Source organism: Engystomops pustulosus, chromosome 5, assembly GCF_040894005.1.
Source record: "Engystomops pustulosus chromosome 5, aEngPut4.maternal, whole genome shotgun sequence".
In the NCBI taxonomy this organism is placed as follows: domain Eukaryota; kingdom Metazoa; phylum Chordata; class Amphibia; order Anura; family Leptodactylidae; genus Engystomops; species Engystomops pustulosus.
The window spans coordinates 136,233,028-136,258,788 of record NC_092415.1 but is presented as its reverse complement, the minus strand read 5'-3'; the positions used below and the strand labels follow the sequence as shown (position 1 = coordinate 136,258,788).

Sequence of the window (25,761 nt, the reverse complement as noted above, 5' to 3'; positions counted from 1 at the left end):
CTTGCTCACACCTCCTTTCCCTACGTCATCCAGCTGAATTATAACATGTGCGGCTTTGCTGCTTAGCTTCCTGCTTCCGCGTATGGCAGCCATAGGCATATGTGTGATAATTCAGCCGACAGCCGGATGACAATATACACTCAACCTGACCTCAGCTTATACACGAGTGTATAAAAAAAATAAACTTCCATACTCACCTCTCAATTCTCCACGCAGCTGCGCTTTCTTCTCTTCACTCATAACAGTGACTGTGCAGAGGCACGTCTATGCGCTGTGGCCGCCAGCTCATGCTCTGACGTGGCGGTGTGGCCGTTGCTAACATCATAGTGTGCACTGGGGGGCAGAGCACATAGACGCGTCTCTGCCTGCTCTGTTATAAGTAAAGAGAATAAGCAAGAGGAGCCGCGGGGAGCATTGGAAATTGAGTAAGTTAAGCTTTTTTTTATACACAAGGCATTTAATTAATAGGTTTGCTGCAAAGCATTTCATTAACAGGGGGGCTGCAGGGCATTTCCTTAATAGGGGGCTCCAGGGCATTCCATTAATAAGTGACCTGCGCTGCACTCCATTAATAGGGGGCCACAGGCCACCCTAGGCTTATATTTGCGTCAATAAGTTTTCTGAGTTATTTGTGGTCAAATTAGGGGTCCTTGACTTATACTTGAGTATATATGGTAATTAATAAATGATTTCAACAGTATTAAACAAAATCAAAAGATATTAAAAATACCCTGGCAATCCACCAGCTTCCATTACATTGGCCAGTGTAACATCATTGGACCAGACATCATATTGCCATTTGCGAAGCCCCAGAACTCCACAAAGAACACGACCGGTATGCAATCCTACTCTCATATTTAGATCCACTTCAGTAGCTTCTGCTACAGATCTAAAAGGAAAAGAAATAGATAGCTTAGTAAGATGGCATGCACATAAATTGTCATAGTAATGTTTATTTTTGAGTGCGCACATGAATGAGACATATTCCCTATTATATAAAAACAGTTAAGTCTGAGGGGAGAAACCACAAACTGTATTGAAAATGCAAGTGGAACCATGTGCGATCTTGTCATTATCTTATATGTAGAGAAAAAGGCTCAGTAACTATGGAAGACAACATCCACATCAGGCACCATTACCATAAATCCAACTCTTAAACCCTTGGAGATCCACCATTAAAAATAATCCCATACACAAAGGAATTCTTACATTGAGCAGCACATTAACCCTTTTTTATTGTCTGCATTTTTAAAGCTATAACTTTTTTAGTTCTCTATCTACAGAGCTATATTATTTTACATAGTAGAACCATTTGTTATTCTTTGCAATGTACTAGAAAGCTGGAAAAAAAACAAATCTGAAGCAATTGAAAAAACACAACATTTTCTTGCTAGTTTTATTATTATGGCTTCCACTGTGTGATCCACATGGCACATCCCCTCTATAATTTTTATAATATTTTTTATCTGTACTGCGTAGAGCTATGAAGTGAATATTCTTTTAATTTAATAGTTATGACATTTTCAGAAGGAAAAAATACGAAACATTTTGGTTTTTTAATATGTTACGTTTTTGGTTTATTTACCGTATATACTCGAGTATAAGCCGACCCAAGTATAAGCTGAGGCCCCTAATTTTACCACAAAAACCTGTTAAAACCTATATATTTTTTACTCGAGTATAAGCCGAGTTTGGGTTTTTCAGCACATTTTTTTGTGCTGAAAAACTAGGCTTATACTCGAGTATATAAGGTAATTATGTTTTCTAATGAAGGATGGGTGATTTTAATTTTTCTTTTTTTCTTGAAACTTCTCCACAACAGTATCACGGAGCTGCCTGGTGTGTTATCTGGTCTTCATGATGCTCTCTACGATTTAAACAGAACCCTGAGATTATAACAGAGCAGGTGTATTTATACAGAGACTTGATTACACACAGATGGATTATATTTGTCATACGTAATCTGTCATTTAGGACAACAATCGATCATTCAGAGATCCTCACTGAACTTTTGTAATGAGTATGCTGCACTGAAAGTAAAGGGGCCGAATAATATTGCAAGCTCCGCTTTTCAGTTTATTTTTCACAAAAGTTTAAAATATCCAATAAATATTGTTCCACCTCACTTGTTGTTGGCTCTTCACCAAAAAAAAAAATTACAATTTTATATCTTTATGTTTGAAGCCTGAAATGTGGCAAAAGATAGATCATGGCAGAAGCAGATCCTGTCGAGGTGCCTATAACGCTATCACGATTCACGATACTGAGGAGTTCTGGCTGTCGCATACTGCCGAGCTCCTGTACTGCTGTAACAATTGACTGTTGTCCACATGCAGGAATTACCTGCCAACCTAAGCATATTTTTACATGTACAGAGTAATGGCTTATTTTCTCAAATGTGGTGAAATTAGCAAAAAAAAAATACAAATTTGCGTTACTTTCTTGTGGGCTCATTTTTGTCGACTTTATGCTCCAAATGAGAGATGAAATGGAGTCAAATTATATAATAGAAGAATCCTCTTCAATCTACTTCCAGCCCGTTTCACAACATTTTCTCATGTCTAGTCCAAGAAATATAGTAATTCTTCTATAATCATGCATTATGTCCATCGATCCATATGATCAGAGTAAATACAGGCTACATCTGACATACAATAATTACCAACAGATACCAATTTTCACGTTTTCAAGTGTTTATTAATGTTCAGTAACAGATTGCAGCAGCCAATAATTTTAAAGTATCCAAGCAATACTAAGGCAATTCAAATAATAATTTAATACATTTTCAAAAATTTTAAAAATGTGTACGAAAGAAAAAATTGTTTCACCTTCTGATGCTAATTACTTTTTCACACTATGGTATACGGAGCTGTGTGAGGTGTCATTTTTGCAACATGAGCTGATGCTTTTGTAGATTTAATTTTGAGGACAAAAATCGACCTTGATCACTTTTTAAACTTTTTATGTGATGTAAAATGTAAGAGTAAAAGAGTTTCAGATATTTGGGTTCTCTTTTCCGTTATGGGGTTCATGGAGGGGAATAACTGTTTTCATATCTTGATAGATTCTGCATTTTGTGATGTGGCAATACCTAACATGTTTGTGATTTTAACTCTTAATTAAAGAAAATCTACCATTTGATTTCATGCATTATGAACCAAACATACCTTAAGAATGCTGTGGATGTACTGATGCAGGCACATATCTTGTTTAATCTCGTAGCTGAGCAGTTTTGCTGAAAAAACAATTATAAAATTATGATAATTAAGCTCTCTCGCTCTTTTGCCTGGCTCGTCGCTTTTCTTCTCACATTAGTTATCCACTGCACCAGAGAATTATGTAATCACTGTGTTATCCCTTAGAGGCAGAAGTAATCAATCGCGGCACCATCCCCCAGCTGCTGTTTATGAGTGATCCAGATCAGGTTGATTAGTCCTGTCTGGACTATTCAGAAAGCTCTGTGTTTATCACTGGCAGGCTGAAGCAATCCAGCTTTCCCAAGGTATGAATGTTGAGGTGTGAATGTTATAATTGTTTTTTCAGCAAAACCACTCAGCACGGGGATTAAACAAAATATGTGCCTGTATCAGTGTAGCTACAGCATTCTCAATGTGTGTTTGGTTCATAATGCATGAAATCAAATAGTAGATTTCCTCTAAGTTTTAGATCAATTCTAGGGAAAGGGGATTGATTTTAATTTATATTTACCATTTTTAGTACCTCTACGGTACTTTAACCCTAGATGGTTTGATTGTTTCCACCATATACCGCAATACTACTGCAATAGTAACAAAGGTGCCGGCGGCATTGGAAAAATTAATACTTGTGGTGCGTTTGGTGGGTGTTTGCTGAAATAGACAGCAAACCCCTCCTCTGTATGAAGAGGGGGGGTGAGCCCTAGGGTGAGACTCTGTATGAAAAGGCGGGTTCGACCGCAGCAGTTAAAGGGATATTCCAACAAAGGTATGTTTTCTAAATGTACTCAGGATAACACATTCTCTAACTCACTGTCATTAACAAAAAAAGCAGCATTTCACAGACATAAGTCCAACCAGTCACTATCAGTCCTGGTGTCAGTTGCCCCTAGACACGACCCTGTAACCGCTGACTCGGGGAAGCCATTTTGAGCTGTTTTTCAAGGAAAAACGTGCAAGAATTTCAGTTTCTCGATGTGCAAAACTGACATTCCCCAAGAGACTTGCAGCTGTAATCACAGCACGGGGCCGAATAATATTGCATGCCCCACTATTCCATTTTTTTTTTCACAAAAGTTTATTTTAAAATATCTAAAAAACTTTGTTCCACTTCACAATTGTTTCCCACTTGTTGATTGTTCATCAAAAAATTACAATTTTATATCTTTATGTTTGAAGCATGAATTGTGGCAAAGGGTAGAAAAGTTCAAGGGGGGGCGAATACTTTCGTAAAGCACTGTATATTAGAAACCCTCTATATGTCAATCCACCTTCAACCCTCAAAATATCAGAAACAGCTTTTAACCCCTTAATGACCGCCCTATCGGGAATCTACGTCGGTCATTAAGGGTACTTCTTCTGATGCGACGCCTTTCTACGGCGCCGCATCAGAAGAACATTTCGGGACATCGGGTTATTATAGTGCCGGTGTCGGGCTGTGATATCACAGCCCAGACCCGGCACTAACACCCGGGATCGGAAAAACTCCGATCCCAGGTGTTTAACCCCTTACACGCCGCGGTCAAGCATGACCGCGGCGTGCAAGTGTGTCCCCCGTGGATCGGACCCCCCCGGTGTGCTTACCGGGGGATCCGATCCCTCCTGCCGCTGCCCCGGGTCCCGACGAGTGACCCGGGGCTGTCGGCTCCTCTTCTCGCCGGGTTCTGCCTTCCTGGCAGGACCCGGCTGTAAGTAACTGAGCATGCGCGGCATGCTCAGTTACTTACACTATACACTGCAATACAAGTGTATTGCAGTGTAAAGGCTTGAATAAGCGATCGGATGATCGCTTATTCAAGCCAAAAGGTTGAAAATATGTGAAAGTAAAAAAAAAAAACATTAAATTGTTTTATAATAATAATTAAATAAATAAAATAAAGTCCCATAATCTCCCCAGTTACACATATAATGCAAATACAGTATATAAAACACAAAAACACACAAAAAATGTACATATTTGGTATCACCGCGTCTGTATTAATCTGTACAATAAATCTAAATCAATATTGAACCCGCTCGGTGAACGATGAAAAAAATAACTACGAAAAACTTCCCGTAATATACAATTTTTCATCAAACACTATCACAAAAAATGTTCTAAAAACTGATCAAAAAAAGCTACATTCCCTAATATGATTCGACTGAAAAGAACAACTCTTTTCGCAAAAAATAAGCCCTCAACCAGATCTGACAACAGAAAAATACAGAAGTTATGGCCCTAAAAAGTTGTCAATAGTAAAAACAATGCGATATTCTCCAATATTGGTTTTGCTCAGGAAAAAGATAAGAAAAACTATATAAATGAGGTATCACCGCAATCGTAGTGAACCAGAGAATAAAGATAAAATATTATTTTTACATTACGGTGAACGGGGGGAAAAAAAATGCTAAAAATCCAAAATAAAAATTGATGATTTTGTTTGTGTCCCCCTTGAAATAGTTAATAAAATCTCATGAATAAGCTATAGACCCCCTAAATGAATTATCTATACATTGTAAAAAATAAGCCCTCATATGTTTGCATTACCAAAAAAAAATAAAAATGTATAGGTTGTACAATGTGACAATACAAATCTGCTGTGAATGGCGTCTCCATTCATTCTATACTCGGCCGTGCGCCCGTACAGCAGTTTACCACCACATATGGGGTATCAGTACACTCGGGAGGAATTGGGCATCAAGCGTTGCAGTGCGTTTCATCATTTAATTTATTCTGAAAATGTCAGTTTGGCCTAAATGAATGTATGTTCCAAAAAAATTCCATAGTTTCTAAATCGCAGTTCCATATTGTTTTAACCCATGTGAAACACTTAAAGGGTTAATGGACTTAATAGAAGTTGTTTTACATACGTTGAGGGGTGAAGTTTCTATAGTGGGGTAATTTATGGGGTTTTACTATTACTTAGGCCTCTCAAAGTCACTTGAAAGCTGAGTTTTCCCTCAAAATGTGAGTTTTGGCAATTTTCATGAAAATGAGAAAAATCGCACCTAAAGTTCTGCACCTCATAACATCCTAGAAAAGTGAGAGGATGCATAAAATATTATCTCAACATAAAGCCGACATTCCGTAAATGTTAATTATCAAGCTTTTTGGGTAGTTTTACTTCCTGTCTGGAAAGCAGAACATTTCAAACTAGGAAAATGAAGAATTTTTACAAACTTTTGCCAAATTTTCACTTTTTTTCAGAACGAATCGCTAAACTTATCACTTAAATTTTATAACTAACATGAAGTACAATGTATCACGAGAAAACATTCTCAAAATCACCGGGATATGTTAAAGCGTTCCGAAGTTATAACCAATTATCGTGAGACATGTCAGATTTGAAAAATCGAGTCTGGTCATTGAGCTGAAAACTAGTGTCGGTGATAAGGGGTTAAAGAAGATTGCTAACCCTTTGAGATCTACATAGGAGCATTATCATTTTCCAAGTGGCATAACTCTAAATTTTTGGTCTATAGAGCTGGTTGAGGCCTTGTTTTTGAGGGATATGGTGTACTATAAAAAAGTTACATTTTTGTATACTTTTTTAAATCACTTTTTATTGCATTTTATGTAAAGACAAGTAATGTAAAAATCAGAATTTTTGTTGGGTTTTTACATAATTTTTAATGAAGTTTTAATAAAGATTTTGTTTAATTGTACGGGTCATTACGGCCACAACAATAAGTTGTACGTGGGGTTTGTATGGTGTACTGTTTGTATAAATTATAAATTTATTACCGTAAATACTTGAGCAAAAGCAAAGTTTTTCAGCACAAAAAATGTGCTGAGAAACTCACCTAGGCTTATACTCGATTAAAAAAAAACAAACAGGGTACTCGCCTGCCGACGCCCCCCGGCAGGTCATCTTCTATACAGCAATGCTCCGGCATCGTCTCCGTGTCCCCGCGCCGTCCGCCGCAGTGATTGTGACTACAGCTGCTCGCTGACGTTCTACTATGTGCGTCGGCATCGGCACACACTATGATGTCAGCAACCGGCTGAAGTCATTGTGTCTGCGACGGACGGCGAAGGCACATGGAGCCGATCCCGGAGCATTGCTGCATAGAAAAGGATCTTCCAGGGGAGTGTTGGAAGGTGAGTACTATATACAACAGGGGGCAGGCAGGCTATATACTACAGGGAGCTGGCAGGCTATATAATACAGGGGGCTGGCAGGCTATAGTTGGTAGTATGGTAGGTTATTTTTTATTTACATTTTTTTATTTGTCCCCCTATGGGACATGAAAAAGCAATTGTTTGATTGCTTGTTCATTACAATGAGTGCAATACTGATGTATTGCAGGGCACTAGTAGCCCATGTTGATACCTGTAAGCTTCTGTCTGTGACTGCTTCATTTAAAAGGTTAACAACCGCAAACGGTGCTTTCTGTGACTGCAGGTATTACACGAGGATGTCAGCTGTAATTTACTGATGATACCCTGTGTTTCCCGATGTCTCTTCACCTGAGCTGCACCAGCATCTTGTCCATGACGCACTATTACGGCATGGAGCACAAACTGCTGTGCTCCATGCCGTAATAGAACATCAAAAACATTGACAGAAACCAAAGGAAATAGATTACTATTACAGCTAGTAGATCGGGAAAACAAGGTGGCTTCCATGCACCCAGTAGCTAATTGAGCTACCTCTGTCACCCATGTTGCCGCTCTTAGTAAACTAGCTAGGAAGATTACTTCTTTCATGTGGAGATTATAAACGCTTGCTTCTTGATACAGAACATGTGCCAATTCTGATTCATAAATCTGCATTAATAATAATAATTCCTTTACTTATATAGCCCACACAGATTATGCAGCGGTACACAGAGCTTGCCATATCTGCATTGTATTTTGAAGCTAAAAAGTTAAAAAGGACCAAGTGAAACACAAGGACAAAATAACTAGCATGAAGGACTTTATTTTAAAGTCTTAACAAGCATAAATAATTCCAATATGAATCATTTCATACGCAGCAGAAGTCTGCATCTAAAATCAAATGATGTTAGCTGTCAATCTGGAAGTACATTTTTTTCCAATATGCATCCACTGTATTTCACATGTTCACACTACCTTCAGGATTTCTGTTTCTACCTGCCGCTTAAAAAAGTAAAAAATGGAAGGTAAACATATCCATTCTAAATACCACTGAAATCAATGGATTTTTATGTCGTCCGCAGGAGGTTGTTATGGCGGACTCTATGTACATGTTCAAGAGAGGCCTGGATGCCTTTCTGAAGAGAAAAAATATCACGGGTTATGGGGATAAAACATTTATTTAATTCGTAAAGGTTGGACTTGATGGACTTGCGTCTTTTTCCAGCCTAATATACTATGATACACACACAGCTCCGCTTCATCCATACATTTACACTTGCAGCTCTGCTACATCCATACATTTATACACACAGCTCCGCTTCATCCATACATTTACACACACAGCTTTGCTTCATCCATACATTTACACTAGCAGCTCTGCTACATCCAAAGATTTACACACACACAGCTCTGCTATACACATATAAGGAACAATGTTGGAACTACTTTACCATGAATACACACACAGCTCTACTAAACACAAATATGGAACACACAGGGAACTACTCTACACATTGAAACCCCCTCCCTTTTTTCTTACCCTCTCCCAGCGCAGCATGTCCCCATTCTTGGCAGTATGTGGTGATGTAAGAAGCATGTGATCAGTCACATGATGCTGACATCACTGCAGCTCCTGTCGAACACCCGGGAATGGGGAGAGCAGTGCAGAGGCTCTCCTCTCTGGGAGATCGGATGAAGCACTGTGTCCGGGCATCATCCGATCTCCATTACAGCGGTCGGGAGGGTCTTGCACTTTTTAGCAAGATTTTTTCTTGCTAAAAAGTGCGTCTTATAGTCCAAAAAATACGGTACATAACCGATTGATACCTTGTGTTAGGATTTTATTATAAAGTCAATGGGAAACGGATGTGTGTCAGTTTTTACATCAGTTTTTTTTTTAAATTTAGCATGTTCCACAGAACACACCTTATTGACGAAGTTTGGTATTTCACATCAGACCAATTATTAGCACCACCTTAAGGTCACATGGTATCCTTGCAGCCATCTGAAACAGTTGGAAGAAAGTGGCTTTTGAGGTGACTATGGGGGTTATTTATGATCGACTCAAATGAAAAAGTGGCTGAATTTTTTTTTTTCCTGGTGCCGAACCTCACAACTTGTTCTGTTGGGTGCAAAATTGTGGCACCGTTTGTAAATCCACCAGTTTACAGCACATAGATTTTTCGCAAAATTAGAGTAGCAAACAGCAAGTATAGGGAGTCCATGAGCCAATTCATGAATCCCTTTTGCCATAAACTTTCATCCCACTGAAAAATAGCCAGTTGCAGCACCACACTGCACCTAAAACAATAAATGCCCATCTATAAGTATTGTGGGTTGATGGAGACAGGATATATTTGTCCACATTTATCAAAAACGGAACAATGTGCACTATGTGCAGTTTGCGACAGATTCATGAATTTTGTCACATTGTCTTCATTAATTTGGTGCCCCCTGCACTACTCCGGCAGAGTGCACCAACACAGAGAATGCCACGCGGTTTAACACAGCACTGGAATGCACCTTTCAGTATAATAATTCAGTATAATATAATTGTGTGGCGTCGCGTATAGTGCTGCCGCGACAAAAATGTTTTCCGTACAACACAAAAGTGTGGTCGCGGACACACTATACATACATGTGCAAGCAGTTTACACTACAAAGAATGTGCAAAGTTAGACAAAAACTTAGTGCAGGTGCCACTGGGTGTAGAAGAAAGCTTCCCAATGCCAGTTTTAGCACTATTCAAAGCCACGCAGGATCTGGGGGGATAGTTGTCCGGTAGTGCCGCTGCCCGCTTGATATATCATGAAGTCACACCTTCTCAATATATTTCGCACACACAAGAGGTGGAGTTTACATCATGTACTTGCACATGATGCACAAGCAGGAGATAAATCCCCCTACTTGTATCTTATTATGAGATTGCTGGGATACAATTAACACCTTGCCGACCGAGGACGAACTATATCGTCCTCACGCCGCAAGGGGTGTATGGAGAGAGTTCACGAGCTGAGCTCTCTCCATACACAGCGGGTAACGGCTGTATAAAACAGCCAACACCCGCCTGTCACTGCCGATTTTTTTAATGTGGGGAGTGAAAAATTAAAATGCAAAAAAACGAAAAAGGGCCATGTCCCTAAGGGGTTAATTTATAATGTTACATTCTATTATCAGAATGTATCAGTACCTTTGGGAAGTTTATTACCCTATGAGCGTTTCAGGAGGGTGAGAAATAAATGCAATTGAAATTACAGAAATGTAATTTTATCTAACAATAGATTCATTGAACACTATAAAATTGCACCTTCACAATGGGTTAAAAAGGAAAATGCATTTACAATGTTTAGTGCAATTCCTCCTGAGTATTCCAATACCCATTTTGTCACTGTATACTGGTGTACAGGCACAGGCTGGCACTTGGAAGAGAAAGAGAGTTGTTTCGTTACGCAGGGTACGCAGTAGGGCTCAGAAGGGAAAGAGGGACATTGGCCTTTTAGAAGCTAAATTTGGAGAGCCCTAGTGGTACACAAACAGAGAGGAACCCCAACAAGTGTCATCATTTTGGAATGTACACTCCTTGGAGAATGTAGCAGGTGTAATATGTTTATTTACCCCTACAGGTCATGATTCAATTAAGCACCTTATGAAAATGTTCCCAAAAAAGTCACTTTTACCTCTAATTTTTGTAAGCCAAAAGGGTTAAACCCCTTCCCGCCGCAGCTCTTTATCATTTTTGTGTTTTTATTTTTTACTCCCCAACTTCAAAAATCTCTAACTTTTTTATTTTTCCATGTACAGAGCTTTATGAGGGCTTGTTTTCTGCGTAACAAATTGCACTTCAAAATAGTGTTATTTAATATTCTATGCTTTGTACTGGGAAGTGGAAAAAAATTCCAAATGCAGTGAAATAAGTGAAAAAATGCATTTGCGCCATTTTCTTGTGGGCTTGGATTTCACTGTATGCCCCAAATGACATGTCTACTTTATTCTTTGGGTCTGTACGATTTTAGGGATACCAAATTTGTATAGGTTTTATAATGGTTTCATACATTTACAGAAATTAAAACCTCCTGTACAAAAAAAAAATATAATTTTTTTTATTTCATCTTCCTGAGCTAATAAGGTTTTCATACTTCGGAGCTGTGTGTGGTGTTATTTTTTACGACTTTTGAGGACGTTTTCATTTTTTTATAGAATTTTTAATATTTTTTTTAAATGGCAATTTTGGATGCGGCAATACCTAATGTGTTTATGATTTTTATTTATATCAGGTGTAGGGAAATTGGGGTGATTTGAATTTTTATTATTTTATTTTTTTAAACTTTTTTTTAAAATTTTACTATTTTTCAAACTCCCTAGGGTACTTAAACCCTGGGCTGTCTGATTGATCCTATCATATACTGCCCTACAGATTTTCCTCCTCATTCATTACAATGTGCTAAAAGGGTTAAAACGAGACAGTCTTTGGAAGACCCGAGGCTGTTATGGCGGCCAATCGCCACTCCCCGATAACGTACAATGTGCACTGTCAACGTTTTGAACCTCTGTAACTGATGGATTGGAATAGTGGAAGCTGGGATAAAAGTTATCCACATACAAGTTGTAACCCTCATCCAGCAGCGGGTGCACAGTTCGGTCAATCAGAGCTTTCTGGGAGATGACATGATGCCACCAGACATGACCCCTTCCACTAATAATTGGTGCTGTCCTAGACAGAAACAATTGTCACATGTGTTGCTCTCACCCCTCACCCCTGTGATGCCTATTGTGATGAATATTGCTGCTATTGGCTTGTTTGGATCGTCCAACCAATAGCGTGCAAACATGGACAGAGGGGGGCAGCCAAACCCCTCTGGACCGTGACAAAATCGATGGTTGTCAGAAACACCATCTTGTCCCGATCACCATGTGTACAGACATGATGACCGGTATTACTGAACAATAGTGAAATTGTTGCTATTGGCTGCTCTGCATTGATCCCACTGGTCCATTGGACAGGATAGATGGCCGTCAGGAACAGCCGTCATCTTGCCCCGATCACTATTTCCGGACCGTGTTGGCAAGTTGGCAAGTTTTTTGCCAATTCGGACAAATAAGGGCTTACTTTTTCCGAGACGAGATGCACTTTATAAAAAAACTTCCTTAGTGTTTTTTAGCTTATGGATGTGATTTTATGAACTCTTTAATGTGTAGAGAAAAATAAAAATCATCACTTGTTTCAGAATTTTTGCTTTTTTTGGGGGGGGGGAGGCTTTCACTGTTGTATAAAAGTAATATATTATCTTTATTCTATGGATCACTACAATTACAGTGATACCTCATTTATACAGTTTTATTTATAGTTGTTCAATTTTACTGAAGAAAAACTAGAAAAGAAAAAATTGCATTTGTTTTAGTATCGCCATTTTTGCAGCGGCATAACTTTAGTATTTTTTTGGCTGACGGAGCTGGTTGTGGGCTTATTTTTTGCGTGACAAGTTGGTCTTTTCAGTGATACCATTTTGGTGCTTGTAACTTTTTACAATCACAATTTTTTGTAAAGTGACTTGATAAAAAAAATGTACATTTCAGGCAAGGTTTTTTTTTTTTACAACTTTCACCAAGCGGGTACAATTATGATATTTTGTAGATTCTTATGGACTCTGCAATACCAAATACGTAGGGGTTTTTTGTGATTTAGTGTTTTTGTACTTTATTATTGTATAGGGAATTGTGGTGTTTGGGGGGACTTAAATTTTTTATTATTTAATTTTATTTTTTAAAACTTCCAATTAGAGATAACACACTGTGTTATGTAATCATGCTCATTGGATTACAGTCCAATTACGGCGCACGTCGGGAAGGGATAAAGATGATAAAAACAGAACTTACAAAAATTGACCTGGACTTTCAGGCGGACATGTGCATAGGTCACAAAGGGGTTAATTTATACAACTCAGAAATAAATATAGGTTGTAATGCTTGAGAAAGGACTGTGATTAAGTGGCAGAAACATAGAAACATAACATTTTGGAAATAAAGTACAGTAACAAGATTTTTATTCCGCATTTTTGTGTGGCGCCACTTTTACTTTTTTTAAATAGCGATCCCAGGTGTATTACTCCACAATAGCACATTGCTATAACAAGAGGGGAAGATTTTATTAATACAAGTCAATGGAAAAAGATAGTAAATGAGACATCTTCTGTTTACTATCAGTATGAGTATCATTTTCCAGGATAACATCTGGCACTGCAGGATCTGAGTCCCTGCAAGCATAAGTGTGTTAGTGCTGGTAGCCTTTGTCATGTTGGTCCCAGCTTTCTGCAGGGAAGTCACTAGGTCCTCATGTGCGGTTCTGTGATTTTTGCTCAAACTTCTTGTGATAATTTTGTGTGGAGCCCCTGATCGCGGGAGATTATCAGGGATTGATTTTGCAAGCTCTGTGTAACGCCGCATAATCTGTGTGCGCTATATAAATGAAGGAATTATTATTATTATCAGTGGTCTTGTTCGTTTTCCACTTTCTATTATTGCTCCCACAGTTGCTTGTCTATTGCAGATTCAGTCTTCCCAGCCTGGTACATTTTTGTTTCTAGTGTCCTTCAACAGCTTTTTGGTCTTCACTGTGGTATAGTTTGGTGTGTGACTGTTTGGGGTTGTGGAAAGGTGTCTTCTATACTGATAAGTGCAAACAGGAGCCATTACTACAGGTAATGAACGGAGGACAGAGGAGCCTCTTAAAGAAGAAGTTACAGGTCTGTGAGAATCTGTAATACAATGTATAAACACTCCTGCCCCTCAATGTAAAATAATATTAGCCATTTAAATTGATGGCCTAAAGAAAGGTGTGTCAAATTACCAAGGTGTCACACAAGAAACATTGCATGCTGGGTGAAATCAGTGAGCTATCTAAGTGAGATAGCTAAGTCAGCTATCTTACTGCAAAAAAAAATGTTGGCATTGGTTACATAAGAATTACTAAACTACTAAAGCTTCCTGTCAGCACTGGACCTGGACCATGCAATCTCCACAAATACAGAAACAATTGTTTCAAAGAAAACAATAATAAATGCACTTAAACTCTATGCCCTATGTACACGTTTATCGCACAACACTCCGCACAACAAGACTAAAAAAAAGCATGTTCAAGCACATTTAAAGTTTGCTACAACATTAACTGGGAGACAGTGAGCATAGTAGGTGAGCTCTAACAAAGTGTCAGAAAAAGACCAGTGCAGAGTTTAACTCTATATTCATATTTTGGCCCAAATAAATGATGCTGGATTATTTTTCTTAAGTAGTTTATAACTCTGAAGCCGTACTTTAGAACTACTTTTAGTTGTCCTATTTAAAACCCCTTAAGGACACTGCTTTTTTCATTCATTTTTTGCACTCCACCTTCAAAAATCTATACCTTTCTCATATTTTTCGTGTACAGAGCTGTGTGAGGGCTTACTTCTCAGTGACGTTATTTATTATTCCATGCCGTGTACTGGGAAGCTGGAAAATTATTCCAAATGTGGTGAAATTGGCAAAAAAACACATTTCACTGTGCACTGAAAACAACACCAAATTTATATAGGTTTTATTTTGTTTTAATACATTTTAAAGATTTAAAAGAATGTGTATGAAAAAAAAATAGTTTTGCCATCTTCTGATGCTAATACCGTAACTTTTTCATACTTCGGTGTACAGAGCTGTGTAAGGTGTAATTATTTCGCAAGATGAGCTGACATTTTCATTGCTACCATTTTGAGGATTGTGGGACCTTTTGATTACTTTTTATGACATTTTTTTATGCGATGTAAAATGGTGTAAAAGTAGCATTTCAGACATTTAGGCTCTATTTTCCGTTATGGGGTTCACCCCCTAGAATTTTTAACATCATTTTGAGACGTGGCAATACCTGACATGTTTGTGATTTTTACTGTTTATTACGTTTTAAATCAGTTCTAGGGAAAGGTAGGTGATTTGAAATTTTAGGGGGTTTTTATTTATTTATTTTTTACTTTTTAAAAATATCTTTTAGACCCTCTAGAGTACTTTAACCCTAGATGCTCTGATCCTTTATACTATACAGTGCAATACTACTTTACTTTTTACACAGGATTCATTACAATGAGATGGTGGCTCATTGTAATGAATCCTGTGTAAAAAGAAAAAATGCAGATGCCATGGCAACCAATCGGCCCTCCTTGATGATATCACGGGGCCCGGCGTCCGTAACAAAGATGAAGCTCCGCCAGTGGCATCGGAAGGGTTAAAACCTCACCTATGTATGAAGAGGGCTCAACCGTGAGCCCTCCTCATACAGCCTCAGCACCTGTACATGTACGGCACAGAGTGTGAAGAGAATAAAGACTGAATTGTTTGGCACCTGGCTAGGCCACACCCCCTTTCGTAAGGTCACAGCCCATTCAGATTAGTTGAAAAACAGCCTGAAAATGGTCTAAAACCCACACATTTCATGTGAAAATTACTACAGAAGTCTGGTGTAGATTGATAATTCCCTTCCATTGTCTGGACAGATGTGACAATCCTAATTACTAAATGCTTGTAAAATATACACTACAATACTTCTGTACGGCAATGTATTATATCTAGCAATTACTGGTGGCTCAAAGGTAATTGAGATTATTTCAGGGCTTTACACATGGCCTGACACAGCAGAAGACTGGTCTAGTTCTACTCTAGTGGTCTGAAGACCGACACATTAATACAAAAGGATAGTTAACCGCAACGTGTGAACGCAGAATAAACTGAAATTAAAAAAAAATTCCATTAAAAAATCCATGTTCTTTCTCACAATCATTAGTCTGGTGGTAAGCAACTGACTACAGCTGGTTCTCTCCTTTCTTTCCTGTTTCTGCTCTTTTTCCAGTAGGACACAAGGATCAGAAAGTATACAGACAAAGAACTATTAACAACTGTATACTTTATTTACTTTTCTCATTTATTTGCAGGTTTAGTGTACCTTCAATAAAAAGAAGTTCTGGTCATACACAATGCTGCATGAAAGATATTATTAAAATCATTAAAATAATCTCTCCCTTTCACTCCAGAACCAGTGGCCCAGACAGGATCATGATGCTCTAATTTCCCTGTTTTTTTAATATCTTTAATATCTTTTATACACATTAGAAAATATATAAATATATATTTTTTCATAATAATAACAAAAGATTTAAAAATCGCTTGAAGACAAACACTTTAGTAAAACACACACAGATGGAGATGGAAATAATTAAAGGAAGCCATAACAAATAATTCAGGTTAAAGGGGTTGTCCAATTGTTTTTATAATTCTGGGGGGTGGGCTGATGAGGGATTTAAAAAACAAACAAACCTGTACTCAACTCTTCCGTCGCTCCCTCCCTGTTTACAGGGGCACAGAAGTCGTGAGGAAGTCAGCTTCCGCCGGCAATGCCCACCCGGTCCCTATTCCCAGCACTGTATCAGGCGCTGAGACATGGGGACAGAAGCTGACCTCAGCGTAGCTTCCTTGCCTTTGTAAACAAACAGGGGCAAGGCACAGCGAGTTGGTAGCGCAGGATTCCGGGAATGACAAAAGAGGTGAGTACAGGTTTGTTTTTTAAAAAATCCCTTACCAGTCCACCCCCAGTATTTTAAAAACAATCGGAAAACCCCTTTAATAATTGAATTGGTGCAAAACATGAACTGTGTAAAGGTTTCAAAAAGCACCAAAGAAAGTTATATACTGTATTTATGTCTGCCTCAGTGGGGCAGTGCATGAAAAGGATAAGTTTCTCCAGAGGGTTCCTTTCATTATCTTTCAGAATAGGCAATAGAGATAATGATTATTAAAAAAAAAGACAAGCTTAGCGGAGTTAATAAACTGCATCTTTTGTGGAATTACGTACTTCTATACAAAGGATCAAAAGATTGCAGAGGGAAGTGTGGCGCTAACAATATCAACAACTTTTATTTTCCATCCACTTCATTGATTATTTCTACTTAGAAAAGAATATTTCACAAGGTCGTTTTCATAGTCATTTCATCCATAATTTTCATCAATATTTGCAAGTCACAACCATAAAAGCAATTTAGAAAAAAAATGTTATTTAATAATTTGAATTTGAGATCCACTCCTGGTTTTGCCTTACAAATACTGATACAAAATACTGAACAGGCAATGTAAAGATGGCCAAATGATAGACCTAAACATAATAATATTAACTTTTTTGAAAGTATCATCATTAAAATTTCAAGATTTGTCAGTGTATGGAAAAAAGGTATTTTGATTATGGACATGCATAATCTATAACTAAAACTCTTTATGACAACTAAAAAGACTGGATGACAATAAACAGCTACAAGGTAATACTACATGCCACACACAAATTCTAAGCGGCACTATCACACACTATTACAAAAATTAAGTTTAATGAAACAATGGATTAAGGTACTGACACATTCAGGTCCAGAACGCGAGGCTTGAATCTGGATCAGGACACAAGCAGACATAAAAAAGAAAATTAGTATGTGTAAGTATGATTTACAATAAAAATAATATCACAGGAGGTGGTCAGCTTCTGTGTTACAAAACAGACAATAACAGTTTGTGGGAAACAGTATTGTAACAACATCTGAGACACAGCCCTGCAAAATCTGGAAGGCAACCAAAAGTTTTAAGCAACCAGCAATTTTGCAAACAATTAAATTATAGTGTTTCTCTGAAACAAGTAATTCATAAAACCAATTGCACTCCTGTTTTTACACATAGGTCATCTGTACACAACAATAGCTAATGAATATTTTTTTTTATCCATGTAATGTTCTCATATTGTATAGTATTTAATATTTAAATTCATTTATTTTTACATTTCTGAAGATTTATTTCTTAAGCAGCTTTCACTTATGACAAACTTCTAAAAATGGGGATCCTATTCATATAGCCAGCCCATTACGGTTGGTGTGATGGACATACAGAACTATAATAATAGGTGTCACCAACCACATGATGTACTGAAAGAAATATAGATACAGCACCGGATAACATAACTGAAGATGTGTTTACTTGTCTACTTAATACACAAAGGGGGCAGTTCCCTGTATTAACTTGAACTACAGACTAAGGTTATCAGATCTGGTAAATCTGTTAGGCCAGTTGTGTTAACCAGTACTTCATTTCTACATTTTGTATTTAACCCCTTCCCGTCATTTGACGTAATAGTAAAGCATAGTGGGAGGTGCGTTTCTGCATTTTGCTGCGCGATCCTTCTCCTTCTCTGTATTACACTGTGTTATAGGAATGATAGCTCGAACAAGCATCAAAGCATCGCTTGTTCAAGCCAACCTGTTAAAAAATTTAAAAATATTAAGTTTAAAACAATTAATTATCAACATTATCTTAGTGATCTATAGAATAAAGATAATATAGCATTTTAAAAGGAAACCGAAATTGACGATTTATTTCCCTCCATACATTAAAAAGTTAATAAAATCTCATCAATAAGCTAATGACCAACTACAATGAAGTATTTGTTAAGTGCATCTAATATAAGAATAGAAGCCCTTTTATATGTCCAAATTGCCAAAAAAATAAAGATTGTACAGGCAATCCCCGGGTTACGTACAAGAAAGGTTCCATAGGTTTGTTCTTAAGTTGAATTTGTATGTAAGTCGAAACTGTATATGTTATAATTGTAGATCCAGACAATGGGTTTTTTTTTTGCACTATTGACAATTGGATTTTCAAAATTTTCTTCTGTAATTGGACCAAGGATTATCAATAAAGCTTAATTACAGACACCTTACAGCTGATCATTGCAGTCTGGAACTAAAGTAAAGTAATATCCAATAAAAAGTGACAATGCATAATCTGCTCTGAATCGTGTGCCTTCCCTTCAATGCCCTGGCGTGTCCCCATACAGCAGGTACCACATATGAGTTATTGTTATACTTGGGAGAAATTGGGTATCAAACTTTGTGGAGCGTTTTGGTATGTTATCAACTGATTGTGTACGTTGTATGAAAAACACATTCATTTAGCTAAAAAAATATTAATTTCAAAAGTGCATTTTGTTTTAACCCCTGTAAAACAGTTAAAGGGTTAACAAACTTCATAGAAGTTGTTTTACATATGTAAAAGGGGTGTAGTTTCTATAATGCGCTCATTTATGGGGTTTTACTATTATTTAGGCCTTTCAAAGAGACTTGAGACCTGAGCAGGTCCCCCAATAGCTTGATTTAGCGTTTTTTAATGAAAATGTGAAAAATCGCACTTAAAGTTCAAAGCCCCATAACATGCTACAAAAAAGGTATGCATAAAAAACCATCTCCACATAAAGTAGACATTCAGTGAATGTTGGTTTTAAGTTTTTTGCTGTTATGACTATATGTGAAAAAAGTTGAACATTTTGAATTTTGATTTTCTCATAAATAAATGCAAAACATACCACCAAAATTTTTCAACTACCATGAAGTACAAAGAGAAAACAATTTCAAAATCACTTGAACAGAGCCAGAACCAGAAGCAGCAGGTGGGTGTCAGATGTATATTAGAGCTGACACCGCGCTCTGACACTTCCTTGCATGACCATGGTGTGTAAGGGTCTTCCTCCAAGGATCGGATCCCTTGTGCTGCTTACCAGAGGATCCGATCCCTTCCAGTTCTAACAGTAAACTGTCTGAGAACACAGCCAGACAGCTTACACTGCTCTACAAAGCATTAGTATTGTAGAGCAGTGCAAGTGTGTATAAAGTAAAAAGAAGTTAGAAAAAAAGTAAATGTAAAACATTAAAATAAATAAAATAAACAAATAAAATAAGCCCCTAATATAACACATTCCCACACACACTTAATAAAGTATTACACAAATACACTAAAACACTGAGATGAGTATCTGTATAATAAACAGAATCGCTATTGGACCTACTACACGGTACAATGCCGCAAAAAGAACCCCAAAAACCATACCGAAAAAGGACAACTTTTAATTAATACCCTTAAAAAATGCTCTAAAAACTCTAAAATAAGACTACTTAAAAGAACAACTCTTCTTGCAAAAAAAATGCCCTTAACCAGATTCATCAGTCAAGAAATTTTAAAAATTATGCATCTGAAAAGTTGGTGAAGCTAAAATTAACAGGATTTTCTCCAAATTACTTTTTATTCGGTAGAATTGAATAAAATACACCAAAAACCCCACATATTTGGTATCGTTGCATACATAACAATCGGTATAATGAATAAAACTGAATCGTTACTGGATGGATGGTGAACGCCATAAAAAAAATAAAGCTACAAAAAAAGATAATTTATAATTAATACCCTAAAACCCCTTACCGACATGTGACGTAATTGTACGTCACATGCCAGGTCCCGGGCCATGGAGAGGGCTCGCCTGAAGGTTCTGTGACCCCTTTATGTAAATCGCATTTAGGGACATTAAATTTTTCTCTGCCACCTGAAAAATTTGCATGGCTATGTTTAGGCATGGCTATGTTTAGGATTAGTGGACCCCTTGTTCCCCCTTGTTTGTTTATATAGGCATACTGGTGTTGTCTGATCATACTAAAATATTTTGACCTTTTAGAAGTGGAAGTGCTTCCTTTAGTCCTTTTAGAATTACCAACAACTCATTTCCGTTGGAAGAAAGTCTTTTTCTCCTGAGGATTCCACGGTCCCTGAAACACTCTGTCCTCTACATGCGCCCCCAAACCCCAGGGACTGGCATCTGTAGGGATTATTTTTTCTGGATTTGATACCCAAGGGAGACCCCTTCCCAGATTCTGTTGAACTAGCCACCAGTCTAGGGAACCTAACACTGCTTCTGGAATTAAGATCTCTCTGTCTAGGGAGGTAGGATCTTTGTCCCAGGACTGTAGAAGAAAATTTAGTAATGTTCTTAGGTGACACTGAGCCCAGGGAACCGCTGGAATGGCGGCTACTAGGCTCCCCAGTAGTGACATGGCTCCCCTGACTGAGATTTGGGGTGAAGTTTTTAGTCTGGATATGCTTTCTCTTATTTTCCCTTGTTTTTCTAAAGGAAGGAAAGATTTTTGACAATCTGAGTCTAGTAGGACACCTAGAAACAATTTTTGATGGGAAGGAATTATCTCTGATTTTTCCACATTTACTATACACCCCAGGAAACTTAGGATTTTGTGTATTCGTACTACCTGAAAGTTTACTGCCTCTTTTGACGGCCTACCAAAAGGAAGTAGTCTAGATAGGGTATAAACAGACCTGGTTCCAGTCCTATAAAGGCTGCCATTTCTGATACGATCTTTGTAAATACCCTTGGTGCGATTGCTATGCCAAAGGGAAGAGCCTTGTATTGAAAGTGGACAACCTCTTGTCCTACCTGCACCGCAAATCTCAGATACTTTTTATACTCTGGGTGTATAGCTATGTGGTAGTAGGCATCTTTTAAATCTATTGATGCCATAAAACAACCTGGAAAAAGTAAGTTTACTGCAGACCTTAGTGTTTCCATTTTGAAGCCTGGTATTTTTAGGAACCTGTTTAACTGTTTTAGATTTATTATGGTCCTCAAGGCTCCGCTTGTTTGTTTTTTTTTACCCAAAAAAGAGTTGAAAAGAACCCTTGATCTCTTTCCTCTAATGGGACTGGACACAGTACCATTTTGGAGAGTAGCCCCATTATCTCTGACATCATGGCACTGCTCCCTTCTCCTGCAGGAATCTTTGTTATTCTGAACTTCTGGGGAGGGAGATTTATGAAGTCCAGTGTTATCCCTTGCTGAATGGATCTCAGTATCCAATTGCTGTTTGAGATTTGTTTTCAGTCAGGGAAGAAGTGGGGCCCCCCACCTGGAGCCTCGCGTCATTGTGGACGGGGATTTGGTTGTCTGGAAAGAGTATGTTGTTGGCCGAACAGGTAACCTCTATTCGACAGGTTCTCTGTCTCTCCTCTGGAACCTTGTCCTCCGAAAGGACTTGGATCTATAAGGGGTGGAAGGAAGCGGAAAACCGCTCTTCTTTTCCCCCACTTTTTCTAGTAAATCATCTAGTACGGGGCCAAACAGGAAATTCATAAGGTGTGCCACAGAGTCTGCTTCTAGAAGCCACATCCCATGACCAATTTTTAAGCCACAAAGCTCTTCTGGCCGAATTGGACAGGGTAGAAGATCTGGCCGAGAGTCTTAAAACGTCCACTGATGCATCTGCTAGGAGGGCGGCCCCTTTTTGGATATTTGTGACTGCTGATCTCAAGGTCTCCCAAGGTACTTTATTTTGAATGTCCCCTTCTAATTGGTCCAACCATAATAGGACTGATCTGGCTACACAAGCCGCTACTATCGCTGGCTTAAAGGAAGTGGTAGATGATTCCCAAGAAATCCTTCCACCTTCCTATCCATGGGATCCTTTAAAAAAAATATATCCTCAAACGGAAGAGAAGAACCCGGGACATCTTCATAATAGAGACATCTACCTTAGGTGGGGGGCCCCATGTTGAAGTAAGATTCTCCTCAAAGGGGTATTTTCTTTTTACTGCCATGGTAGTATAAGATTTTTTATCAGGGCTCTGCCACTCTTTATTAATTAAGGTTGTTGTAGTATTATGTAGGGGGAAAGTGCGTCTTCTCCTTTCAGCCAGACCCTCAAACATTATATCCTGTACTGATTTGGGTTGTTTCTTCTCTTCTATATCCATGTAAGATCTAATTAATCTTAGCAAACTCTCAGTATCCTCTTTTTGGAATAGAAGACGTCCTGTCAACTCCTCTTCCGAGGCCGAAGAAATTAATTCTTCTCCTCTTTCTCCCTCCTCTTCAGAGGCAGAAAGTTCTGCCACAGGGTTAACTGCTGAGGACATGCCAGGGAGATCTTTTTCTACTGAGAATGGCCCTGGTTCAATAGCTTTCTTAACAGTCATTTGAACCTCCTCCCTAATTATAGAACGAAGTGAATCAAGCAAAGAAGAGGATTCTTCGGAAATCATTTTTGAAACACATGCTGAACAGGCGTTTTTTCTCATAGTTTGATGGTAGTTTTCTGCCACAGATTCTGCATTCTCTGTGGTGAGTCTTTTTAGTAGCCTTTTTGGGAGTATCTTCACCCTAAATTTTGTTAGAAAACCCCCATCAGTATGCATGTACAAATAAGCTCCAACACACTCTCCATACCCAGAATACCGGAGTTGGAGTTCCCAAAGGTTCAGGAGCTTCACGTCTTTCTGCCATCCTGGAGGAGTGTGAAGCACTGAATACACCTTTGGCGGGAGGTTTTAAATCATAAGCTCCGCCCCCCCCGCTCTCGGAGGGGGGGGGGGTACAACCTCCTAACAGTTGGAAAACTTAGCCAAAACACTTTGTATTAGGTCTAAATGTTAAAAAGAATAAACCCAAGAGGAGGACTATATCCCTTGGGCTCCCCCTGGTAAGGGTAACACTGTCTGCGGTGTGATGCCGCGAACCGGAAGTTGTCATACCTCCTTTTCTGGTCGCGTCGTCAGCTGACTTCGTCGCTCCGGAACGCAGTCGCTCCGTCACCCGCATCATCCCTCCGGTTTCTGGGAATTCACGCAGACCAGGGGAGGGGGAATACAACGTCCTAACGCATCCTGCAACAGGTGCACACCCAGGAATGGAGGCCACCGTTGGGATGGTGAGTACTCCGGACCACCCGATACAGTAGTCCATCGGAGAAAATTAAAAGAAGTTTTTAGGAAAAAAAACAAGGACTCCCAGTCCAAAACCACTGAGGCAGGATAGGAGGAGCACGCTTTTTATGCTCAGGTCTCCTGTCCTGGGGGCGGATCCCTCTCTCTGGTTGGGTGCCGTAGTGGTGCTGGGGAAACGTAACATTTTCTCCAAATTACTTTTTATTCAATAAAATTGAGGAAAAAATAAAAAATTGATATAAATGAGATATTTTCGTAATCGTGACCCATAGAATAAACATAATATACTATTTTTATGGTATCGTGAATGGCCAAAAAAAACAAAACAAAAAAATCTTACCAAAAATTGATGATTTTCATTTCCTCCACCAAGAGTTAATAAAATAGTGGCAAAAAAATAAGGCCACTATATATGTGCAAATTAAAAAAAGAAAAAAATTATAGCCTGTACACTTTGACAATCTATATCTGCTCTGGATGGGGCTCCTTCCATTCCATGCCCGTCAATGTGCCCATACAGCAGGTTACCACATGGGGCATTGGTACACTCGGGAGAAATTGGATCAAACTTTGTGGAGCCTTTTGTAATTTAATCTATTCCGAAAGTTTAATTTCCCGCCCAAATGTAATGTATTGTCCAAAAATATTACAATTGTAGAACACACCTCCATTTTGTTTTAACCCATATAAAACACAATAATGGGGTAATTTACAAGCCTTTCTATTATTTAGGCCTCTGACAGTCCCTATAAAGGTTTTGTCAATTTTCCAAAAAATGTGAAAAATGGCACCCAAAGTCTAAGCCTCATAACATTCTATTAACCCCTTCCCGACATTTGACGTAATAGTACTGCATCACAGGAGGTGCGTTCCCACAAAATGCAGTACTATTACGTCATGATTCTGGCACCGGCTCCTGAACGGAGCCGGCGCCAGAAGCTGCGGGTGTCAGCTATATATTATAGCCAACACCTGCCTCTAAAACCGGCGATCAGAGATTTCTCCGATCGCAGGTGTTAACCCCTGACACGCCGCGTGCAAGGGGCATTTGGGAAGAATCGGAAAACCCCCCCTGCTCCGATAGCAGCCCCGGGACTGCCAGTGCCCGGGGCTGCACAATGCTCTTCTGTGTGCCGGGTCCCTGCCTTCTGGCAGGACCCGGCTGTAACACACTGAGCATGCGCAGCAGTATTACACTGTGTAATGTGAAGAAGAGCTTGAACAAGCGATCAGTGGATCGCTTGTTCAAGCTAACCTGTAAAAGTTAATAAAAAAAAGTAAAAAACATTAAACAAAATCATTTTTTAATAAAAAGAATTAATTAAAGTTCACCGCTCGATGAATGCCGTAAAAACAAAACCCGAAAAACACGCCAAAAATGTACATTTTTCATAAAATCTCTACACAAAAATGTTCTAAAAAGTGATCAAAAAAAGTTATGTGCGCCAAAATGGTACCACTGAAAAGAACTACTCAACACGTAAAAAATAAGCCTTAAACTGGCTCTGTCAACCAAAAAATATTAAAGTTACGTCTCCGAAAAGATGGCGATGCAAAAACAAATGAGATTTCCTCTATATTAGGTTTTATCCAGTAAAATTGTAAAAATAAATGAAAAACTATATAAATGAAGTATCACCGTAATCGTAGTGACCTTTAGAATAAAGATAATGTAGTATTTTTAGTGTATGGTGTACAACCCCCAATTACTACGAAAAAAGTAAAACGTAAAAAGTAAACAAAAATTGACAATTTTCTTTTCATCCATACATTCAAGAGTTAATAAAATCTGATCAATAAGCTAATGACCCACTAAAATGAAGTATTTGTAAAGTGCATCTCAGGTCGCAAAAAATAAGCCCTTATATGTCCAAATTGTCAAAAAAAATA

At 38.4% G+C, this 25,761-nt stretch overlaps 1 protein-coding gene across 5 annotated transcripts in view; it reads right to left on the bottom strand.

Annotated features, from left to right (window-relative positions):
• The window catches only part of ADCY1 (adenylate cyclase 1), a 326,787-nt gene that overhangs the window by 143,201 nt on the left and 157,825 nt on the right, over positions 1-25,761 (bottom strand). For 2 of the 5 annotated variants that reach the window (XM_072153115.1, XM_072153117.1), the window contains exons 6-7: positions 17,691-17,720; positions 731-889 (exon numbers count right to left, since the gene is read on the bottom strand). The exons of 1 other annotated variant lie outside the window; for it this stretch is intronic. In XM_072153115.1, the coding sequence (XP_072009216.1) occupies positions 731-889; positions 17,691-17,720 (189 nt within the window). The remainder of the gene's footprint in view (positions 1-730; positions 890-17,690; positions 17,721-25,761) is intronic. 2 more of the 5 variants (XM_072153116.1, XM_072153119.1) reach the window with 1 other exon arrangement.